At 44.2% G+C, this 17906-nt stretch overlaps 1 protein-coding gene across 1 annotated transcript in view; it reads left to right on the forward strand.

Annotated features, from left to right (window-relative positions):
- Nucleotides 1-10: 10 nt before the first annotated feature.
- The window catches only part of zzef1 (zinc finger, ZZ-type with EF hand domain 1), a 29551-nt gene continuing 11655 nt past the window's right edge, over nt 11-17906 (forward strand). Inside the window, exons 1-39 of the mRNA XM_011611147.2 lie at nt 11-560; nt 999-1143; nt 1259-1453; nt 1602-1785; nt 1901-2100; nt 2196-2406; nt 2508-2624; nt 3096-3274; nt 3442-3540; nt 3768-3859; nt 3964-4109; nt 4217-4316; nt 4411-4632; nt 4738-4829; nt 4922-5124; nt 5277-5410; nt 5490-5560; nt 5646-5760; nt 5836-6001; nt 6145-6266; nt 6353-6475; nt 8572-8741; nt 8838-8919; nt 9034-9235; nt 10450-10571; nt 10655-10895; nt 11019-11098; nt 13303-13396; nt 13467-13932; nt 14029-14193; nt 14608-14727; nt 14807-14968; nt 15115-15244; nt 15405-15543; nt 15636-15801; nt 15883-16145; nt 16783-16955; nt 17131-17293; nt 17389-17552. Coding sequence (XP_011609449.2) covers nt 162-560; nt 999-1143; nt 1259-1453; nt 1602-1785; nt 1901-2100; nt 2196-2406; nt 2508-2624; nt 3096-3274; nt 3442-3540; nt 3768-3859; nt 3964-4109; nt 4217-4316; nt 4411-4632; nt 4738-4829; nt 4922-5124; nt 5277-5410; nt 5490-5560; nt 5646-5760; nt 5836-6001; nt 6145-6266; nt 6353-6475; nt 8572-8741; nt 8838-8919; nt 9034-9235; nt 10450-10571; nt 10655-10895; nt 11019-11098; nt 13303-13396; nt 13467-13932; nt 14029-14193; nt 14608-14727; nt 14807-14968; nt 15115-15244; nt 15405-15543; nt 15636-15801; nt 15883-16145; nt 16783-16955; nt 17131-17293; nt 17389-17552 — 6417 coding nt within the window. The 5' untranslated portion in view covers nt 11-161. The remainder of the gene's footprint in view (nt 561-998; nt 1144-1258; nt 1454-1601; nt 1786-1900; nt 2101-2195; nt 2407-2507; nt 2625-3095; nt 3275-3441; nt 3541-3767; nt 3860-3963; nt 4110-4216; nt 4317-4410; nt 4633-4737; nt 4830-4921; nt 5125-5276; nt 5411-5489; nt 5561-5645; nt 5761-5835; nt 6002-6144; nt 6267-6352; nt 6476-8571; nt 8742-8837; nt 8920-9033; nt 9236-10449; nt 10572-10654; nt 10896-11018; nt 11099-13302; nt 13397-13466; nt 13933-14028; nt 14194-14607; nt 14728-14806; nt 14969-15114; nt 15245-15404; nt 15544-15635; nt 15802-15882; nt 16146-16782; nt 16956-17130; nt 17294-17388; nt 17553-17906) is intronic.

Below are 17906 nucleotides of genomic sequence, written 5' to 3' on the forward strand. Positions count from 1 at the left end.
ACGCAAATGACGTCGTCGGGTCGTGGACGTACAGTACGTCAATGCGGTAGTACGACGGGGCTCTGTAGGTTAGAGGTTTGTGTGCAGACCGGTTCACCGTTTTACAACATTCACACCAAACGCCAGAGATTTTCGGGGACCCCTAAAACGGCTGAACAGCAATGGGGAACTCCGAGAGTGGCTGCGGTGGAGGCAGCGGCGACGAGGACGATATCGAAACCGAGATTCATGGCATCGCGGAAGACAATCCGGCCTCTGCGACCACAGGCGGCGGAGGCTCCGGTTCTGGTAGAAGCGGAAGAGGATCAAATAACGTGTCCGTGGCCACCAGTGGACCGCCAAGTCCAGCCGTCCTCTTAGAACAAGTGAAACTCAGAGAAGCTGCTGCTCGCATTAGTGATTCAAAGGCTGTAATTCAGGAGTCTGTCCTGGCCGGGAATGAGGGCGTCCTGGTGCGGTGGCTGGAGGACCGGGTGAACCGCGGAGAGGAATCTGTTAATTTGGAACAATTTTGTGAGATACTGGAGAGTAGAGATGCACCGAGAGATGAATGTGAAGAGGTATACAGGCCCTGAATAACAAAATAATCTCCCACACGCATGACCTGAAAGGCCATTATTTGGGCTGTTACGAATCCAAACAGTTGGGGATGTCACTTGTCAGGTTTATTTTGGTTTTTAGCTCTGGCCTGTTGTGGCACAAGGCTGCTTTGCCTAAAGCTGACTGTGTAGGAATATATGGAATGTTGCTGTTGTTGCTAAACTTGAAATGAAACTTACACTGCTACACTGGATCATTCTATTAAAGCTAAAGCTAGTTGCGTTTTCCTCACCAGACCACTTAGTCAAACCAACTTCGTGATAAGCAATAAATAGTGAGATTCTTAGCTTTTTTTTTATTTTTATTTTTTTTTCCAAAACTCATACATTTAATATGAAGGAATGCAGGTGATTGTCTTAGTATGTTGTGTGTCACCATACTCTGTGTTCCTGCTGCAGGCCTTTGGACAGTTTGATGCAGAGGGGGATGGGGTGGTGGATTTAGAAACCATGTTGATTGCTCTGAAGAACTCCAATGGAGCTAATCTTAAGGGAGAGCTGAGTCATGTGATAAGACAACTCCAAGCATGCTCGCTAACTCCAGGTATGAGGTGCTGATTATTTATGTGACTCACCATTGTCGTGCTAGAGGTAAAGGCAGAGTTGAGACGATTTAACCATTGATATATTCAATGTGTCTGTTTTCTTCCCTACCAAAGGTTTTGTTGACATATTCTCCAGGACCAAAGACAGGTTAGGGGCACATGCCTCTAAGATCCTTAAATTCTTACACAGGAATCGTATTCCCAGTAGTGCCATCCCTTTCCCCATCTTAGAGGGTTACAACAGTATCTGCGCAATGAGGTCCAGTGTGGTCCAGGATTACTTGCAATTCGTATTGCAGAAGGAAAAAGGTCAGCTTAATAAAAATAATGTAATAATATATGAAAATGCAGATACTTAAAAAATGGGGGCTTAACTTGTTGATATGCTGAGTAGACATATTAGGAATATGTCTTTTACCATTGAGGTGTCATCTTAATCTTTAAATGATTCCTTCAGATTTAGATATTCAGTGCAGAGCAGAGTTGGACCCAGATCAAGAGATTGACAAGATCCGAGTGGTCACACAGTGCTACAGTTCCATAGAAGTTTCTTCCAATGTTGTAGACATTTACAAGATGACAAATGGAGAAACTGTGTCTTTCTGGGAGTCAGATGGCAGCGCACGCTCACATTGGATAAGGCAAGGAAAACACCTCTGAAGATTTAGATTCCTATACATGAATGCTGTCGATGTTGGTCACCAAGCACATGATTGGCATTGTGGTGAAAGCATGTCTTCCTTTTCCTGATTTCAGGCTGAAAATGAAGCCAGATGTGGTTTTGAGACGTCTCGCCATTGCTGTGGCTTCTAATGACCACAGCTACATGCCTCAGCTGGTGTCAGTTGCCGTTGGGAAAAACCGCCGTTCATTGGAGGAAATCAAAGACATCCGCATCCCCAGTAACGTCACAGGCTATGTCTCTCTCTTGGAGAATGTTGACATCACATATCCTTGTGGGTCTCCACTGCTCAATCAGCTTGGTTACACGTGTTACTGGACTTCTAATGGATTTGGTGTTACAAAAATATTTATTATTTTAAAATCCTAGATGTGCAAGTCAATATCAAGAGGTGCCTGAGTGATGGATGTGACACACGTATTCATGGTTTGAAGACGTTGGGTTACCACCTTACCAAGAGTAAAGAGGTGTCGGTTTCAGATGCTTCAGCCATATGGTACCTGTCTCTTGTCACCTCCTTGGTCACTGCATCCATGGAAACTAACCCTGCACTGGCTAATACTGTTCTTCAGAGCACACAGTAAAACCTACTTATTTTTAATATCAATTATTTTTGCAGTCATTTGAATTTTCCAGAGTTGTTGCATTGAATGTTGTTTTTTTCCTCCCTGTCTTTATTAGAAAAGCCTTACGGCACATGCCACCATTGTCCCTAACGCCATCATCCACAGAGTTCCCCAAGTTCTTCTCAGCAAATATCCTGGAGGAAGTGGATGGGTTTCTTCTCAGAATAGCAGAGTAATGACCAGCTCAAGCTTGATTGGAGCAGGCTGATAATGCTGACATAAGCACCAGACAAAAGCACTAAACTCATATCATATTGTTTTCCAGTATCAAAAACCAACCAAACCAGCCAAAATTCAAATTTACTGAGAATAAAGTAGATGCTGTTAATTGATTCAGTTCACACCAGAGGAAGGTTCAGTGTACGCAATCAGATCAGTCTGATATTGATTATTTTTTATTGATTTATTTATTTTGTTTTTGAATACAGTGCTGTCATAAATAGTCTTCATATATTCTATTTGCCATATTTTAAAATATAGCTCAAATTTTCTTAGCTTTCTTCTTTCTTTGATAATTGGATCTTGAAGTATAAGAGAGAGTAGTTAGAAGTCTGTTATTAGGAATTATTCACGCTACAAACCTAATGTGATGTCATGAAACCATAAAAGCTAAATAGCGTCTTGTGTCTTGCTTTTGTCTTAGCTGCTGCGTAAGTCCTGATGCAGAAATGACTCTCCTGGCTTTTGCTTTGGCCAGAGGTAGTGTAGCAAAGGTGCTTCAGGCCCTGTCCTGCATCAGCGATCATTTAGAAGCCCAGTATAAGGCGTCATCACTCATTATGTCTATGGCTTCTGTCAGGCTGCGACTGCTTAATCGACATGGTAAGTTGATTCAACCTTCTTTTTCCATAAGACATTTGAGAGCATAGTCCTAGGGAAACTGCTTTGCCTGCAGAAAAGAGATGTACTGGAATAATCGGTGGGGCTATTTGAAATTCAATTTTTAAACTTGCATAAAAAACTCTTAAGTGTTGAATGTATCATTTCAGGGAAGCCTCTTCAACTGCACCTTCAGGCCTGTGATGTCAAAAGTAAAGAGGAGAAATCTGGACCAGAGAACATGCTCATAGAGTCTTCTACGGGAGATGGTAGATGGCCTTTTAATCATTTATAAAATAACATGAATATTATATTACATTTTCATACTAGAGTCTACTTTTAAGTCGTAAAAACGAGGCCTACCAGTTGGAAAACCTGAAACTGCACAATCTCTAAAATGTGAATTAGTTTCTTGTAATGCGGTGGCATGATATAAGTGAAATCCCTGCCAGAATAAAGCAATATTAGATTTTTTTTGTATGTTTTTGATTTAAAGGTTTTCTCACAGAAAGTGGCAGGAAAAAAGCCAGTGTGATTCTGTCAACAGAAGACCAGAGTTGCTTTCTGGTCACTCAAATGAGGATCAAAGTGAGGCTCCATTTCATTGTTTAAGTTTCAAAAGAGCAAAATTATAGTTGTGAAAGAGTGCTTCTATGGCTTCTGTGCAATATGGCTTTCTTCATGCACCAAAGGTAAGAAAAGGAGCCATTGGGGCAAAATGTGGTCTGGTCTTTGCATACATGGAGGAAAATGCTTTTGATGCAGAGAAGCACTTCCAGAGGTTCAAGGAATATGATGCATGGGACTACAAGGACTACAAAGAGTTTGTGCAAAAGAAGTAAGGATTTGTTTTGTATGTTTGTGTTTAGTGCCATATGCATACATGTTGAGATTTTCTTTAGTGCTGTAAGCATTTGATTTGTCATGTTCCTTCCTGGTCTACAGTGTGAGAATAAACTCAGAAGAGGAGCCAATTGGCTGGTTTGAACTGGAAAATGACTGGAATGATGCTGATATCAGGCTGCAGCAGTGTCGAGTTGCTAAGGTACATTACCCACTCTAAATCTGCTGTCTTACTCTGAGACCGTTTACGCATGTGGACTTTGTTACATTAAAACATTTTTTACCCTTTTTTCTAGTTCTTGATGGTAAAGTTCATTTGCACCAGGCAGGACTGGGTTGCAGAACGTCTTGGAGTTCAGTCCCTCACTTTCAGTGGATACCTGTGTCCCAGTACTGACAGGCTGGTAGATCAGGACAACCTCACTCCAGAGGCAGAGAATCTCAGCCAGAATGCTGTTACTGGTCTTTTTCTACTTAACAAGACTCTATTCTTTATACAACAGCTTACACGAGACATGGTAAATCATCAAGACAATATGCCTTTGTGGCCTTTGGTGGATATATTTTTACTAAAAGTTTGAGAATTCGTGCATGTCTCATAGCTTAACCGACCCTCTCTGCAGGGTGTATCTCAGCTAAAGCAGAAGTATCTTCTAGACTTCAGTGCCCTGAGTCTGAACCTTGTTTGGACCTTCTACAGTAAACTCAGGAAGTTGTGAGTAATGACTGTTGCTAATGATTCATGTGGCACTTATTCATTGAGCAAAGCAGTGTTAATTAATTCAGCACCTTTTGTCTTTGTGTCAGTGATCAAGAAGAGGTGTTGAAGAGTAGAGTTCTGCTACTTCAGTTGATGCAAAATTGTTTCCCAATGCTGCCTAATCCACTGGAGCAGTCTGTTTCAGATGAGGGGGTCAAAGCAGCAGCTGGTCCGTCAACATCGAGCAGCTCCGAAACCTCATTATTATCTGTCGCTGCTGTTGGAGAGCTCTACGCTCACCTCTGCAACAGTAAGAAACAGTTGACAACGTAGGGTGTAATGTCAAGGATTTACTTCTTACCAGGAAGTAGTATTACTGTAGTAAGAAACACTTGCCTGAAATCTTTCTCTGTAAATCGGAAACAACACAGAAACCATTAACCTTTAATCTTTATGTTTCAGTCGTGGATGGTCCAGAAGGTGAGACATTAGTGGAAAAAGCATTGCACAAGGAGGCAGTCAAGGCCATTCTCAGTGGAGCCGTTGTGTTTTTCCCTGATAAAAATGTCAGGCGTGACAAACTCTTCCACATGATGGTGAGTTCATTGAGAGAAATTTTTGATACCTTGATAAAACCTGATTATCTTGTTGAAATAATAATATTCCTATTTGTAGAAAAATATTACAGAAGAGGATAAGACAGAGTCGGTGAAGTTGACATTTGAGTCGCTTTGCAAATACTTCAGGTAAGCACTCTTCTGCCTCAAAGGCCAAATATTCATGTTTATCCAAATGACTGTGGATAACTTTCAGCCGTCTCTATTCTTACAGTGATAAGGATCCAAGTGGGCTTCTATTGCTTCCACCTAAAGGAGCTCCTGCAGACTTTGAAATCAGCCCCATACTGGCCGTCATGGAATCGCTGCTGTATGTAGCAACTAAAGAGGTGAGAAATCTTTGAGGTGTGCAGTCTTGCTGTTAAGATGAACAATGATTTCTATATTTTCCTGTCACCTGTCAGTGTGAGGTCATGATGGTGGATGGCAGTGGTGGAGCCAGCAGGATGGTGTTGCTGTCCTTGTTCTGGGCTCTGCAGGGTAGCCTGCTCTCCTGGTGTTACCTTCAGCTTAAAGGGACGACTTCAAATGCTGTCACTATGGACCTGGCCAGAGCCATTCTTGTGAAATGTGAGATACAGCTCTTTATCAGTTTATGATATATTAACTAACAAAATATGCTTTTATGTATTGTAATATGTGAGTTTGTGTATAAATTAGTAGCACTTACTATTAAGTGTTAGCATAAAAATAACACATTTTGAAACCAATAGACGTGGATCAGTTCCTGGGAAACATCAAGGCTACTCTTGTTTCCCTGCTGGAGAGGTACACTGGTGCAGAAATTACCAATAAACTATGCAGCTCCATCCTAGCCACACTCTTCAGACAGCAGGTACATTTATGATCTGATTGTTCGTTTGGTTTTATCGTTGTTGTTTTTTTTACCTGATTTTACATTAGACTTGTGTTTCCTGGCAGATCATTTTACTTCTGGAGCTGTGCTTTTTGGACATTCCTCACAGTTTACTGCTGAAGAGCTTCTCATCTCTGGTTGAACTACTCAAGAGACTATCCACTGATACTGGAGACATCTTTTCAAAGGTCTCTCAAAATCTTTGACTATAGCACATCAGAATTCACCACCTCACACTTCACTTTGTAAGAATGAAATTCTTGCAATATTGCCTAGATTTATAACAGATTTTAGAAAAATCTTCTGACAGGAGACTCTGCCAGTTGTTCCCAGCAGACCCTCACAATACATTTGGGCCTGCCGGGTCTGTCCGGCATCCTTACCCACCATTGGAGTCAACTCACCACCAGGTGGTGATCAGTTGACAGCTCCGTCCCTTTACCCGGGTGTCCAGAACATACGGCCGCAAATCCGATGATATGACCGTCGATCATCGATCTGCGGCCTAAGGCGTCCTGGTGCCAAGTGCACATGTGGATGCCTTTATGCCTGAACAAGGTGTTCGTTATGGACAATCTGAGACAAGCACAGAAGTCCAACAACAGAACACCACTCGGGCTCAGATCAAGGGGGGCATTCTTCCCAATCACACCTCTCCAGGTCTCACTGTCGATGCCAACGTGAGCATTGAAGTCACCCAGGAGGACGAGGGAACCCCCAGAAGGAGCACTCTTCAGCACTCCCTCTAAGGACTCCAAAAAGGGTGGATACGCTGAACTGCCGTTTGGGCCATAGGCACAAACAACAGTCAGGATCCGTCCCCCCACCCGAAGGCGAAGGGAGGCTGCCCTCTCATTCACCAGGTTAAACTCCAATATACAGGCACTGAGCCGGGGAGCAACAAGGATTTCCACCCCTGCCCGTCGCCTCTCAAAATTGGCAACTCCAGAGTGGTAGAGAGCCCAACCCCTCTCAAGAAGACTGGTTCTAGAGCACTTGCTATGCATCGAGGTGATGCGTCGACTATATCTAGTCGGAACCTCTCAACCTCGCGCACCAGCTCAGGCTCCTTTCCCATCAGGGAGGTGACATTCTACGTCCCTAGAGCTAGTTTCTGCAGCCGGGGATCAGGCTGCCGTGGTCCCTGCTTTCAGCCGCCACACAATGCACCCAACCCCCTTGGCCCCTCCTGCAGGTGGAAGGGGCCAAGGGGGTCCCATGTTGCCTCTTTGGGCTGTGCCCAGCCAGACTCCATGGGCAGAGATCCAGCCACAAGGCACTCGCCAACTTGCCCCGCCCCTAGGCCTGGCTCCGGGAGGGGGCCCCGGTGACCTGCGTCCGGGCAAGGGAAACTTGGAACCATTAATGTTGCTCATCATTAGGGGGTCCTGGGCTACACTTTGTCTGATCCCTCACCTAGGACCTGTTTGCCATGGGTGGCCCTACCAGGGAGCCCTGGCAGCCCAGCTCTGGGAGGAGCTCGGGAGTAGGGCCGCTGCTCCTCCGCGTTGAGAGGAACCAGATGAGGTGGCTTGGGCATCTAGTCATGATGCCCCCTGGACACCTCCCTGGTGAGGTGTTCAGGGCATATCCCTCCGGTAGGAGGCCCCCGGGAAGACCCAGGACATGCTGGAGAGACTATGTCTCTTGACCCTGTCTGGGAACGCCTGGGAATTCCCCCGGACAAGCTGGAAGAAGTAGCTGGGGAGAAGGAAGTCAGGGCCTCTCTGCTTAGGCTGCTGCCCCGCGACCCGACCCCGGATAAGTGGCGGAAGATGGATGAATGGATGGATGGATGGATGGATGGATGGATGGATGGATTTTAGAAAATAATGTGAAAATACAACTGGAGCTTGCCTTGGAATGAATGGATAAATTAAAGATAAAATGTGTAACATTTACCATTTCATATATTTAAATCACCTTTGTTTATTGTGTGTATGTGTGTGTGCATTATTCATTTTCAACCCGTAAAAGATAGATTTATTTCAGTAACAAACTGGAATATTTGAGCATAGCTGATGCCAAATTATCAACATTACTGTGCTATTTGTCTTCACCTCAAAGCAGAACAATCACAAGGTCATATTCTTTTAGGATGTAATGCTCATGTTACTGTTTAACTTTGTGTTTCCTTTGGTCTGAATTTCTAGCTCTTTCGAAAGAAGTAAACAATACAACTGCAGCAGAACACTGCAAATGAGATCATGCATGGCAACACCACCATGATCTCACAATAAGAATCTGATTTGTTTCAGTTAGAAGACTGCATATGTTTTGTTAGGTGGACCAGGAGACCTGGCATCAACCCCAGCAACAAGTGGTACTGAGGACCTGGAATGTGGAATCCCCTCACAACTATGAGAACAGCCGTCATGAGACCACCATCTATGCTTGCCCTGGTGCTACATCATTTGAAGTGGAGTTTGATGAGCGCTGTGAGACAGAGAAGAGGTGGTATAAAGTAATAGACAGTGTTTAAATAGTGTCGTGTTTATTTCTGTTTGTTGTGAATTTTTATAACCTGACCTTTGCCCTTTATATCCTCAGATATGACTATTTAGAATTTACCGATTCTAGAGGGGGGAAAGTCCGCTATGACATGAAGGTTGGAACTGAGAAGTGGCCAAAGGTGAGATATGAGGGCCAAGTGATAATTTAAAGCTAACAAGCTCCATTACTATTCAATACTATTATTTGGTTTAAAAAAAATAATTATTTCTGTTGTTTCCTTTAACTCACGCAGAAGGTGACATTTGATGCTGGTCCCCAATTGCAGTTCCTTTTCCACTCAGACAGCAGTAACAATGAATGGGGCTATAAATTCTCCGTGACAGCCCTGGGCCTCCCAGATATAACTCTTTCTTGGATATCAGACCTGCAGCTGCTGGTGGCTCGCTTGATGGGCCGCCTTGCCTCAAGAACCCTTGCTCTGAAATCCCCTTATGGTGAGGCTTGTTACAAAATGTTATAATAGCTTTATACAGTCTAAACCTTTGTCTTCTTATGTGACATCTGAATGGTTCTATTTAACTTCTACAACTTTTGCAAGTTTGACAATTTTGTAGTCTTCACTGCTACCGTATTTTCACGACCATAAGGTGCAGTGTATTAAAAGGCGCAGTCTCAGTTATGGGTGCTATTTCTGTATTTAAAACATACACAAGGCGCACCGTATTATTAGGCGCATGCTGAAACATACAGTAAAAAATGACAACGGAAGTAAAACCGTGAGTTTCGACACATTTATTGAACAAAATATTCATTCTTCCGCCACAAAACCATCAAAGTTTTCATCTTCTGTATCTGAATTAAACAACTGCACTATTTCAATGTCCAACATGCCGAATTCCTCTTCTTAATCATCTGAATCGGACTCACCGACCAGTTCCGGTTCAGCGTTGATTTTGTGAAAGCTCTTACAATACATGAAGACGGTATCATAGCCCATGCGTCTACAATCCACCCACATATGGTGGCATAACTTGCCCGCCGCTGCCTCATAGTCTTTGTGAAGGAGTGTTCGCCTTCCGTCATCCAGCGCTCTGCCCGTTTCCGTGGCAGCCGAGAACCACGGTGAACGACAACTTCTCGTACCCCGTTGTACGTATCGCCACCGTGCTGGTCCCTTTTTCTCCACTTTGTGGGTCAAAGGGATGTTAAAAGTCAGAGGGATCTCATCCATGTTGGTAATGTGGCTGGGCGCGGTTATCTTGTCGCGGCAGTAGGTGCGGAAGATGGCCACCCTCTCCTGGTAATCCGCTGGCAGCCGCTGCGCAACAGTTGTCCTCGCGCGTATGGAGAGATGCCGCCTCCTCATAAAGCGAAAAAACTAAGATTGGTCGATTGCCATTTTCCGCCACATATTTGATGGCCTGCAGTTTAAAGTAAGCCTCATTCATACGTGTCTCGCTTGACCGGCGCCATTTTAGGGGATCCTTACGCGTAGGTGTGCCGCTAATCGATTGGCAGAACGTTTACCTTAGTGCACCCACCAAAGGCGCACAGCAGATTTTGGAACTCACTCCGCACACAAGGCGCACCATATTATAAGGCGCACCGTCGCTTTTTGAGAAAATCTCAGTGTTTTAGGTGCGCCTTATAGTCGTGAAAATACGGTAATTAGTAAGGTCCAGAATTTGTGGTTCGTTGTCTTTTCTAGAGATGCACACTGTTAAGGAACTTCCACCAGGGAAAATGTCCCATGTTCAGTCTTCCCCTCTCTGGAAACCAATTCTGCGACACGGGTTATGTGAAACAAAAATAACTGAATCTCCAGACCAGGTATTGTAAATAATCTCCAGCCATTCCCACATATCTCCAGAATCTAGATACACAGTGTTCTACAGGGTCTTCTCCTTTGATAGACAAATACATGGAGTACTGAGGAGTTAAGAAGCTTTCTGGAGGACTGTGCCCATTGGGACCCTTTTCAGGAGCAAACAAACAGCCGGACAGAGCTGATGAAGAACATCACCCAGGCCTACAAAAAACATCCGATGAGGCACGAGATTGCTCTTGGATCTAAAACGGATCAAGCTGTGAATGCTGTTTGGGCAGCCATGATATATCACACATCAGCTCTCAGCAACAGCCTGAAGGCCTATGGTAATACTCAGCTCCAGTTGATGGTCATACAGCATTTATTTTGTATTGTTCTGCTTTTTTTCTTTTTTCTTTTTTTCTTTATTAATGCACTTGTAAATGGAAATTTTTCTCTCTGTTGTCCAGTCGATCAAGAGTGCAAATCTTGTCTGAGTGATGACTTTGTTCAAGTTTATGTATTGGCAGACAGCATCAGAACCTGGATGGTGAGTGTTTCTAACATTGTTATTTGTGTCATCATGATAACATAAATGTTTACAAAGTTTTTGGATCATGTATGAACGGGTTCAGGACGAAGGCATTATCATTCTTTCATAAATATCAAGCAAGATGGAAAACTAAAATTGTCAGGCTAGACAAATTTAACAGTTTTGCTTGGGTGTCGATTCATGCTGTCTATCATCTACCATCCTATCTATAAAGGCCTAAAGCTTATTATAAAATTGTACATTTGCAATCCTACCAACACGTATCCATAAGGAGCAACAGAGTCGGGAGACCAGGAGGTGGACCATCCAATTTCCAGAGCGGAATTTGCCGAGGTAGTGAAACAGCTGCCTGGCGGTGGAGCTCCGGGAGTGGATGAGATCCGCCCAGGGTATCTTAAGGCTCTGGATGTTGTAGGGCTGTCCTGGTTGACATGCCTCTGCAACACTGCGTGGACATCGGGGGCAGTGCCCCTGGATTGGCAGACCGGGGTGGTGGTCCCTATTTTTAAGAGTGGGGACCAGAGGGTGTGTTCCAACTATAGGGGGATCACACTCCTCAGCCTCCCTGGGAAAGTCTATGCCAGGGTGCTGGAAAAGAGGATTAGATCGATAGTCGAACCTCTGATCGAGGAGGAACAATGCGGGTTTTGCCCCGGTGGTGGAACTAAGGATCAGCTCTTTACCCTTGCTGGGTTGTTTGACGGGAGTTGGGAGTTTGCCCAACCAGTCCACATGTGCTTTGTGGACTTGGAAAAGGCCTATGACCGGGTCCCCAGGAGCATCCTGTGGGTGGTGCTCCGAGAGTATGGGGTGGAAGGTCCCTTGATAAGGGCCGTCCAGTCCCTGTGCCGAAGGAGCAGGAGCTTGGTCCGGATAGCTGGTTGTAAGTTGGACTCGTTCCCATTGAGGGTTGGACTCCGCCAGGGCTGCCCTTTGTCAGCGGTTCTGTTCATAACTTTTACGGACAGAATTTCTAGGCGCAGCCGGGGAGTGGAGGGTGTCGAGTTTGGTGGACGGAAGACCTTGTCACTGCTTTTGGCGGATGACATGGTTCTTCTGGCACCATCGAGCAGAGACCTCCAACACATGCTGGGGCGGTTCGCGACCGAGTGTGAAGCGGCAGGAATGCGGATCAGCAGCTCCAAGTCAGAGGCCATGATTCTCGCTCGCAAAAAGGTAGAGTGCCTTCTCCAGGTCGGGGAGGAGGTCCTGCCTCAGGTGGAGGAGTTCAAGTATCTCGGGATCTTGTTCACGAGTGAGGGTAGGATGGAACGGGAGATCGACAGGTGCATCGGAGCGGCGTCAGCAGTGATGCGGGTGCTTAACCGATCAGTCATGATGAAGAAGGAGCTGAGCCGGAAGGCGAAGCTCTTAATTTACCGGTCAATCTACGTCCCAATCCTTATCTATGGCCATCAACGTTGGGTGATGACCGAAAGAACGAGATAGCGGCTACAAGCGGCCGAAATGAGTTTCCTCCGCAGGGTGGCCAAGCTCAACCATAGAGATAGGGTGAGAAGCTCGAACATCCGGGAGGAGCTCGGAGTAGAACTACTGCTTCTCCACATAGAGAGGAGTCAGCTGGGGTGGCTCGGGCATCTGGCCAGGATGCCTTCCAGACGCCTCCCTTTAGAGGTGTTCCAGACATGTCCCACCGGGAGGAGGCCCCGTGGCCGGCCCAGGACTAGGTGGAGGGATTACATCTGGTGGAGCGGCTGGGGGTCGCTCCACCAGGGTCGCTCCATCAGGTCCTCCGGGGGGGAGGACCTGATGGAAGTGGCCGGGGAGAGGGCTGTCTGGGCATCCCTCCTGAAGCTGCTTCCCCCGTGACCCAGATCTGGATAAGCAGGAGAAAACGAGACGATGCAAGACATTTGCAATATACAAATCAACTATTTTTGTTACAGCTACTGAATGCCTGGTTAGTTAGGTAGTTACACACAAATAGAAACTTGTAAAGTGACTATTGTTTCCTGCCAAACCAACTCATATTTCACTTTGAATTCATAAAAAGAAATTTAGAAACCGGAATGCATTCATAAATGAAGATAGAAATGTAATGGGAAGTTTATCTCCTCTAAGAAGTGCTTGTGAAGAGAAAATGGATCAAGGGATAGACAGATTCCATCATCAATATCAATTCTTTTAAAAATAAAAATTATGCTCAGTTTTGATAAGAACAATTTCAATTTCATCACCAGCTGGAGATGAAGCAGAGATATCTTGCTGGCAAAATGAATGGGCCTGATGAAAAGGGAGATGGTTATCAGGAGGAGGTTACAATGGATACACTTGGTAAGTAATTTAAAGCCAAATCCCTCTTTGTAAAACCAGAAGTGGACTGATTTTTGCATTTTTCCCTTAGCTGATGCATGCATTGAGAAGAGCCTGCTGCTTCTCAGGTTCCCACCATGTGGACTTCCATGTCATGACACAGACAACTCCAAAGCAGCAGAGGGTAGTAGTGCTCCACTTCCTGGGTCAAATTCAATCTCAGAAGGCGACTTCCAGGCCAGTTCCTCAGTGGGATCTCCGAGTGTTGTAAACAGGGAGAGAGCCCAGTCCCCTGGTGCTCAAGCCCAGAACTCGTCTACTGGTGACCAGAGCAAGCTCAACAACAAAAGCTCAGAGGAGAACCTTTATACACAGCCAGGGGAACCAGCATTGCCCTCTGTCACAACTCATAAAACGCCATTTAGCCGATCCCGTCTACGCCTTCTGTCATGTCGATCGATAGAAGAGCCCGGCATGGCCTCCTCTGTCAAGGACCGCTACCCAATTATCAAATGCATCCTTAACTTCATAAGGGATCAGGGTGTCACAACAGCAAGGTGACAGATGGTCAACATTGTCCTGTTTTTCATTCTCCATCTGCATTGATTATCGTTTACTTATTAGACTATTTTTTTCCCCCCGTCCATCTCTAGTGTTGTACAGACACTTTCTCTGAGCAAAGCCCAGGCTGTGAGTGTTTCCAAGGTCCTGGAGATGGTGCAGGAGTGTTTATGTTCCCTGGGAAAGCCACACCTTTTCCAAGCTCCCTGCATCCTGTTTCTGCAGGAGCTGCTTGCATGCCAGAAAGACTTCACTGGGTAAATTTCAAGAAAATGCTCTGTCTTCCACGAGATAATTCCAAAGAAATTGTGAATGTGTGCCTCCTGCTTTGGCCCCTCCCAGCTGTCATGCCTATTGAGGGTTCACGTGGTGATTCTAGATCCTTGTAGCTACATTTTAAATTCTAGATTCTAGGTGAATACACGGCAGAGCTGTAGGCCCTCAAGCGGGGGTCAAATTACCTGACCTTTTCAAGGCCTCTCCTATTATTCAACATGGGATTTTTTCTTTACAAAAACCCCCATATCAGGCCCTCTCCACCCCCTCTCCCCGAAAATGGGGGTGGGGGGGACTCTACTTCGCCAGTGCAACCATATCTGGCAGCCCTGATCAGTTTGACAATTTTAACCAAAAAACATATAAAGAATGTTATTCTTTCTTCCTTTCTTCAGGTATTTCTCTCAGTTGTCAGATACTGGGCAGAAGTTGAGAGTGAATGTGAGACATTCCTATCATCAGTTGGTGCTCATGCTGGTGGAGGCAGTACAGAGCTTCAGTAATCTGAATGAGAAGTAGGTCCCCTGTATTGCAGCAAAGATTCTGTGTGCGGATTCAGTGGTCTAATTTCCTGAACCCTATTCTGCTCTCCAGAGCTCTCCTACCAGCCCTGTCATGTGTGCAGACCTGCTTGTTGCATCTTCTAGACATAAGCTGGGAGGTTGATGATCTCCCCCTCTTTTTGAAAATCAAACTTCCTGAACTACTACTGAGTATGGCTCAGGACAACATCAGTGTTCATGATGTTGCCATCAGGTAACAGAAAGCACCTCACAGTACAAGAAACATGGTTGCCAATCAATAACACAAACTCTTAATTTCTTTTTTTGATTTTTCTATAATAAACCATTTTGGTTTATGATAAGCTTACAACCATGTTTGTGGTTTATATCAATCTGCAGTCAATGGACTGAGGAGGATGAAATTGCAGAATACAAGAAGAACCAGGAATGGATGGACGAGTGTATGGATGGCATGTTTGAGAAGTGGTATGACAAAATTGAAGAAGAGTCCTCAGAAGACAAAAGAAAGGTGCACTGCATCTCAATCATATGATTAGATAACATTTAGAGGCATCAGTCTGTAATTGACATTGTTTTAATCCATACAGTATTCATATAATTAATTTCCAATATAGGAATATTAAACAATGGCAGTAATATTCTAATATAATTTCCCATTTTACTTGCAGATGCACATGTTTATTGCACGTTATTGTGACCTGCTCAATGTCGTAATCTCCTGTGATGGTTGTGAGAGGATGGCACCCTGGCACCGCTACCGCTGTCTGCAGTGCATGGATATGGACCTGTGCAAGACATGCTTCCTCAGTGAGTTTTCACTCTCCACTACAGCACATGTACAGTTTCAAGGAGGGACTTCTCAGGGCAAAGGACATGCAAATGTGCATGTTGTACACCAGGTGGTGCCAAACCTGAGGGCCACGAGGACGATCATGAGATGGTCAACATGGAATATGCCTGTGACCACTGCCAGGGGCTCATTGTAGGCAGCAGGATTAACTGCAACGTCTGTGAAGACTTTGACCTCTGCTTTGGGTGTTACAATGCAAAGAAATATCCTGACAGGTAAGATTGAGTGTTGTTGTGTTTGTATAGTATTTTATATAGATATATGATTCCCCCCTAATTAAATGTTCTCATATGTAGCCACCTGCCTACTCATCGAATCACAGTCTACCCCATGGTCACCATACGGATCAGTGATCGTCATCGTTTAATCCAACCCTACATTCACAACTACTCCTGGCTACTTTTCACTGCTTTGGCCCTCTACACATCGGAACTAAGCAGTCAGAATGCGTTGGAGGGAGAAGCTTTGGAAAGGAGCACCATGAGGCAGGCTTCAGCCCTGCAGAAGTGTTGCTCTCAGCTCATCACTGATTGCTTGCTCAAGGGGCAAACAGGCAAAGGTCATGCTGTTACCATTATTACAATTAAATAGGCTTAGATCATAAATGATGTCTAAGCTCTGTTGAAAATAGACAGTTACAGCATTCAGTCCATAAGGTTTGAGTTGTGAACTGATTGGGAACATAAATTACCTCCAGATGAGGAACACAAATATGTTACTGAGCTTTCATTTTATGTAAAGGTATGAAAGCAAACAGTGAGGTTGTTTTGCTTGCTTTATGGGCACACATAAGCCGAACAGACAAGCCTCGATAAGTCAGGCACAACTAAACTAACTGAAGTGAAGCAAATGTTATTCTCCACTGGAATTCAGAGTAATTAATAATGATTTATGTACAGTTGGGTTCAATATTAATAACAATAATCTCAAAGTATCTCAAATAATAATAATAATAATAAGACATCTTTGTAATATATGGTATGATCTTCTCAGCCAAAATGCTGTTAATGCCTCTACTCTTACCTCCAACAAGATAAGTGATTATTGCCAAATTACTTGTAATCATCAATTTCTTTTATCAATAGAGTATTTGAATCTATTGCTACATTAATTATCTTAACTAGAAATGAAAGGTGTTTTTGTTCGTTGATTTTTTTAATTTTTTTTAAATGCTCACACTGCCATCACCCCTACAGGTCTCCGCTCATCAGCATTGCTGGCTCTGATGTTATCCAATGAATCAGCATCTGAGAGTGAGCTGTGTCCAGTCTCGCCAGAGTACTCTCAGGAGATCAGTACAGCCACTGATGCCTCCTCTCTCCCAGGCAGCACTGCAGCCATCTGCTCGCCATCCTCCCCCAAGTACAAGGTGAGGAAAATAAGAGGTTTGAATCACAATGAAATAGCACAATATTAAACAATGAATGGTGTCTGCGGAAGATCCTACTTTTGTTACAATGAAACTTCTTTTTCCAGAAAGTATAAAAGTTAGGCTGATAAAATAAAAGGGACCATAACCTATTGTTTTTATTGTTTTCCAATAGAATAAGCCTTCAGATAATGAGAAAAAATCTGAGGTGTCATCCCCTTCAGATGGAGCAGATGAGGAGAAAAGAAAGCTGGTTACTCAGGATACCCTGGATTCCTGCAGCTTTAGCCAGACCCCTTCTCTGTCCAGCGAGGACCCCCTCTCTCCTGTGGTCCGATGTAAGAACTTTCTATTGTTTCAGCCATAGCTGCAAACTTATGAAGTAAATACATTACAACTTTTATTTATTTATTTTTTTAAATTTTTTTTTCAGCCTCTGAATCTGGACCAGGAACAGCCATGTTACCAACAACTGATGTTGTCAAGGAGACAGCTGAGAGGCTACCCCAGGTTCCTCTTCAGGAGCATGTATTTGCAGACTGCTCCAGAGAGAGGATTCTAGGATTATTAGCAGCCATGTTGCCACCTGTCAAGCCAGTAAGAGTAATGAAATTCTAATGGAATTACACCTCTCTGAACTGAATTTCAGAGTTAACATAAAGAACAGAGGGGATATCTGCCCCTCATGTCTGTTCTATAGTACGGTAAATATGAAGATCTATGTGCACCAGAATAAAAGATTGTTTTCTTATGTTTCTAAATGTATCAGCTAAAGTGAAACCATTTTGTTTACTGTAGGCAGATCTAACCTCGTGCTGTCTGGACATTTATATTTAATAAAGTTATTTGCAACATGTGCTACCGTTCACTTTTCACAATGTCACTTTTGACTTGTTCTACTGGATGAAAAGCACTTAAGAAAAGCTAACTACCCCTTCCTTAATTTGTCCT

This window comes from Takifugu rubripes, chromosome 15, assembly GCF_901000725.2.
Source record: "Takifugu rubripes chromosome 15, fTakRub1.2, whole genome shotgun sequence".
In the NCBI taxonomy this organism is placed as follows: Eukaryota; Metazoa; Chordata; class Actinopteri; order Tetraodontiformes; family Tetraodontidae; genus Takifugu; species Takifugu rubripes.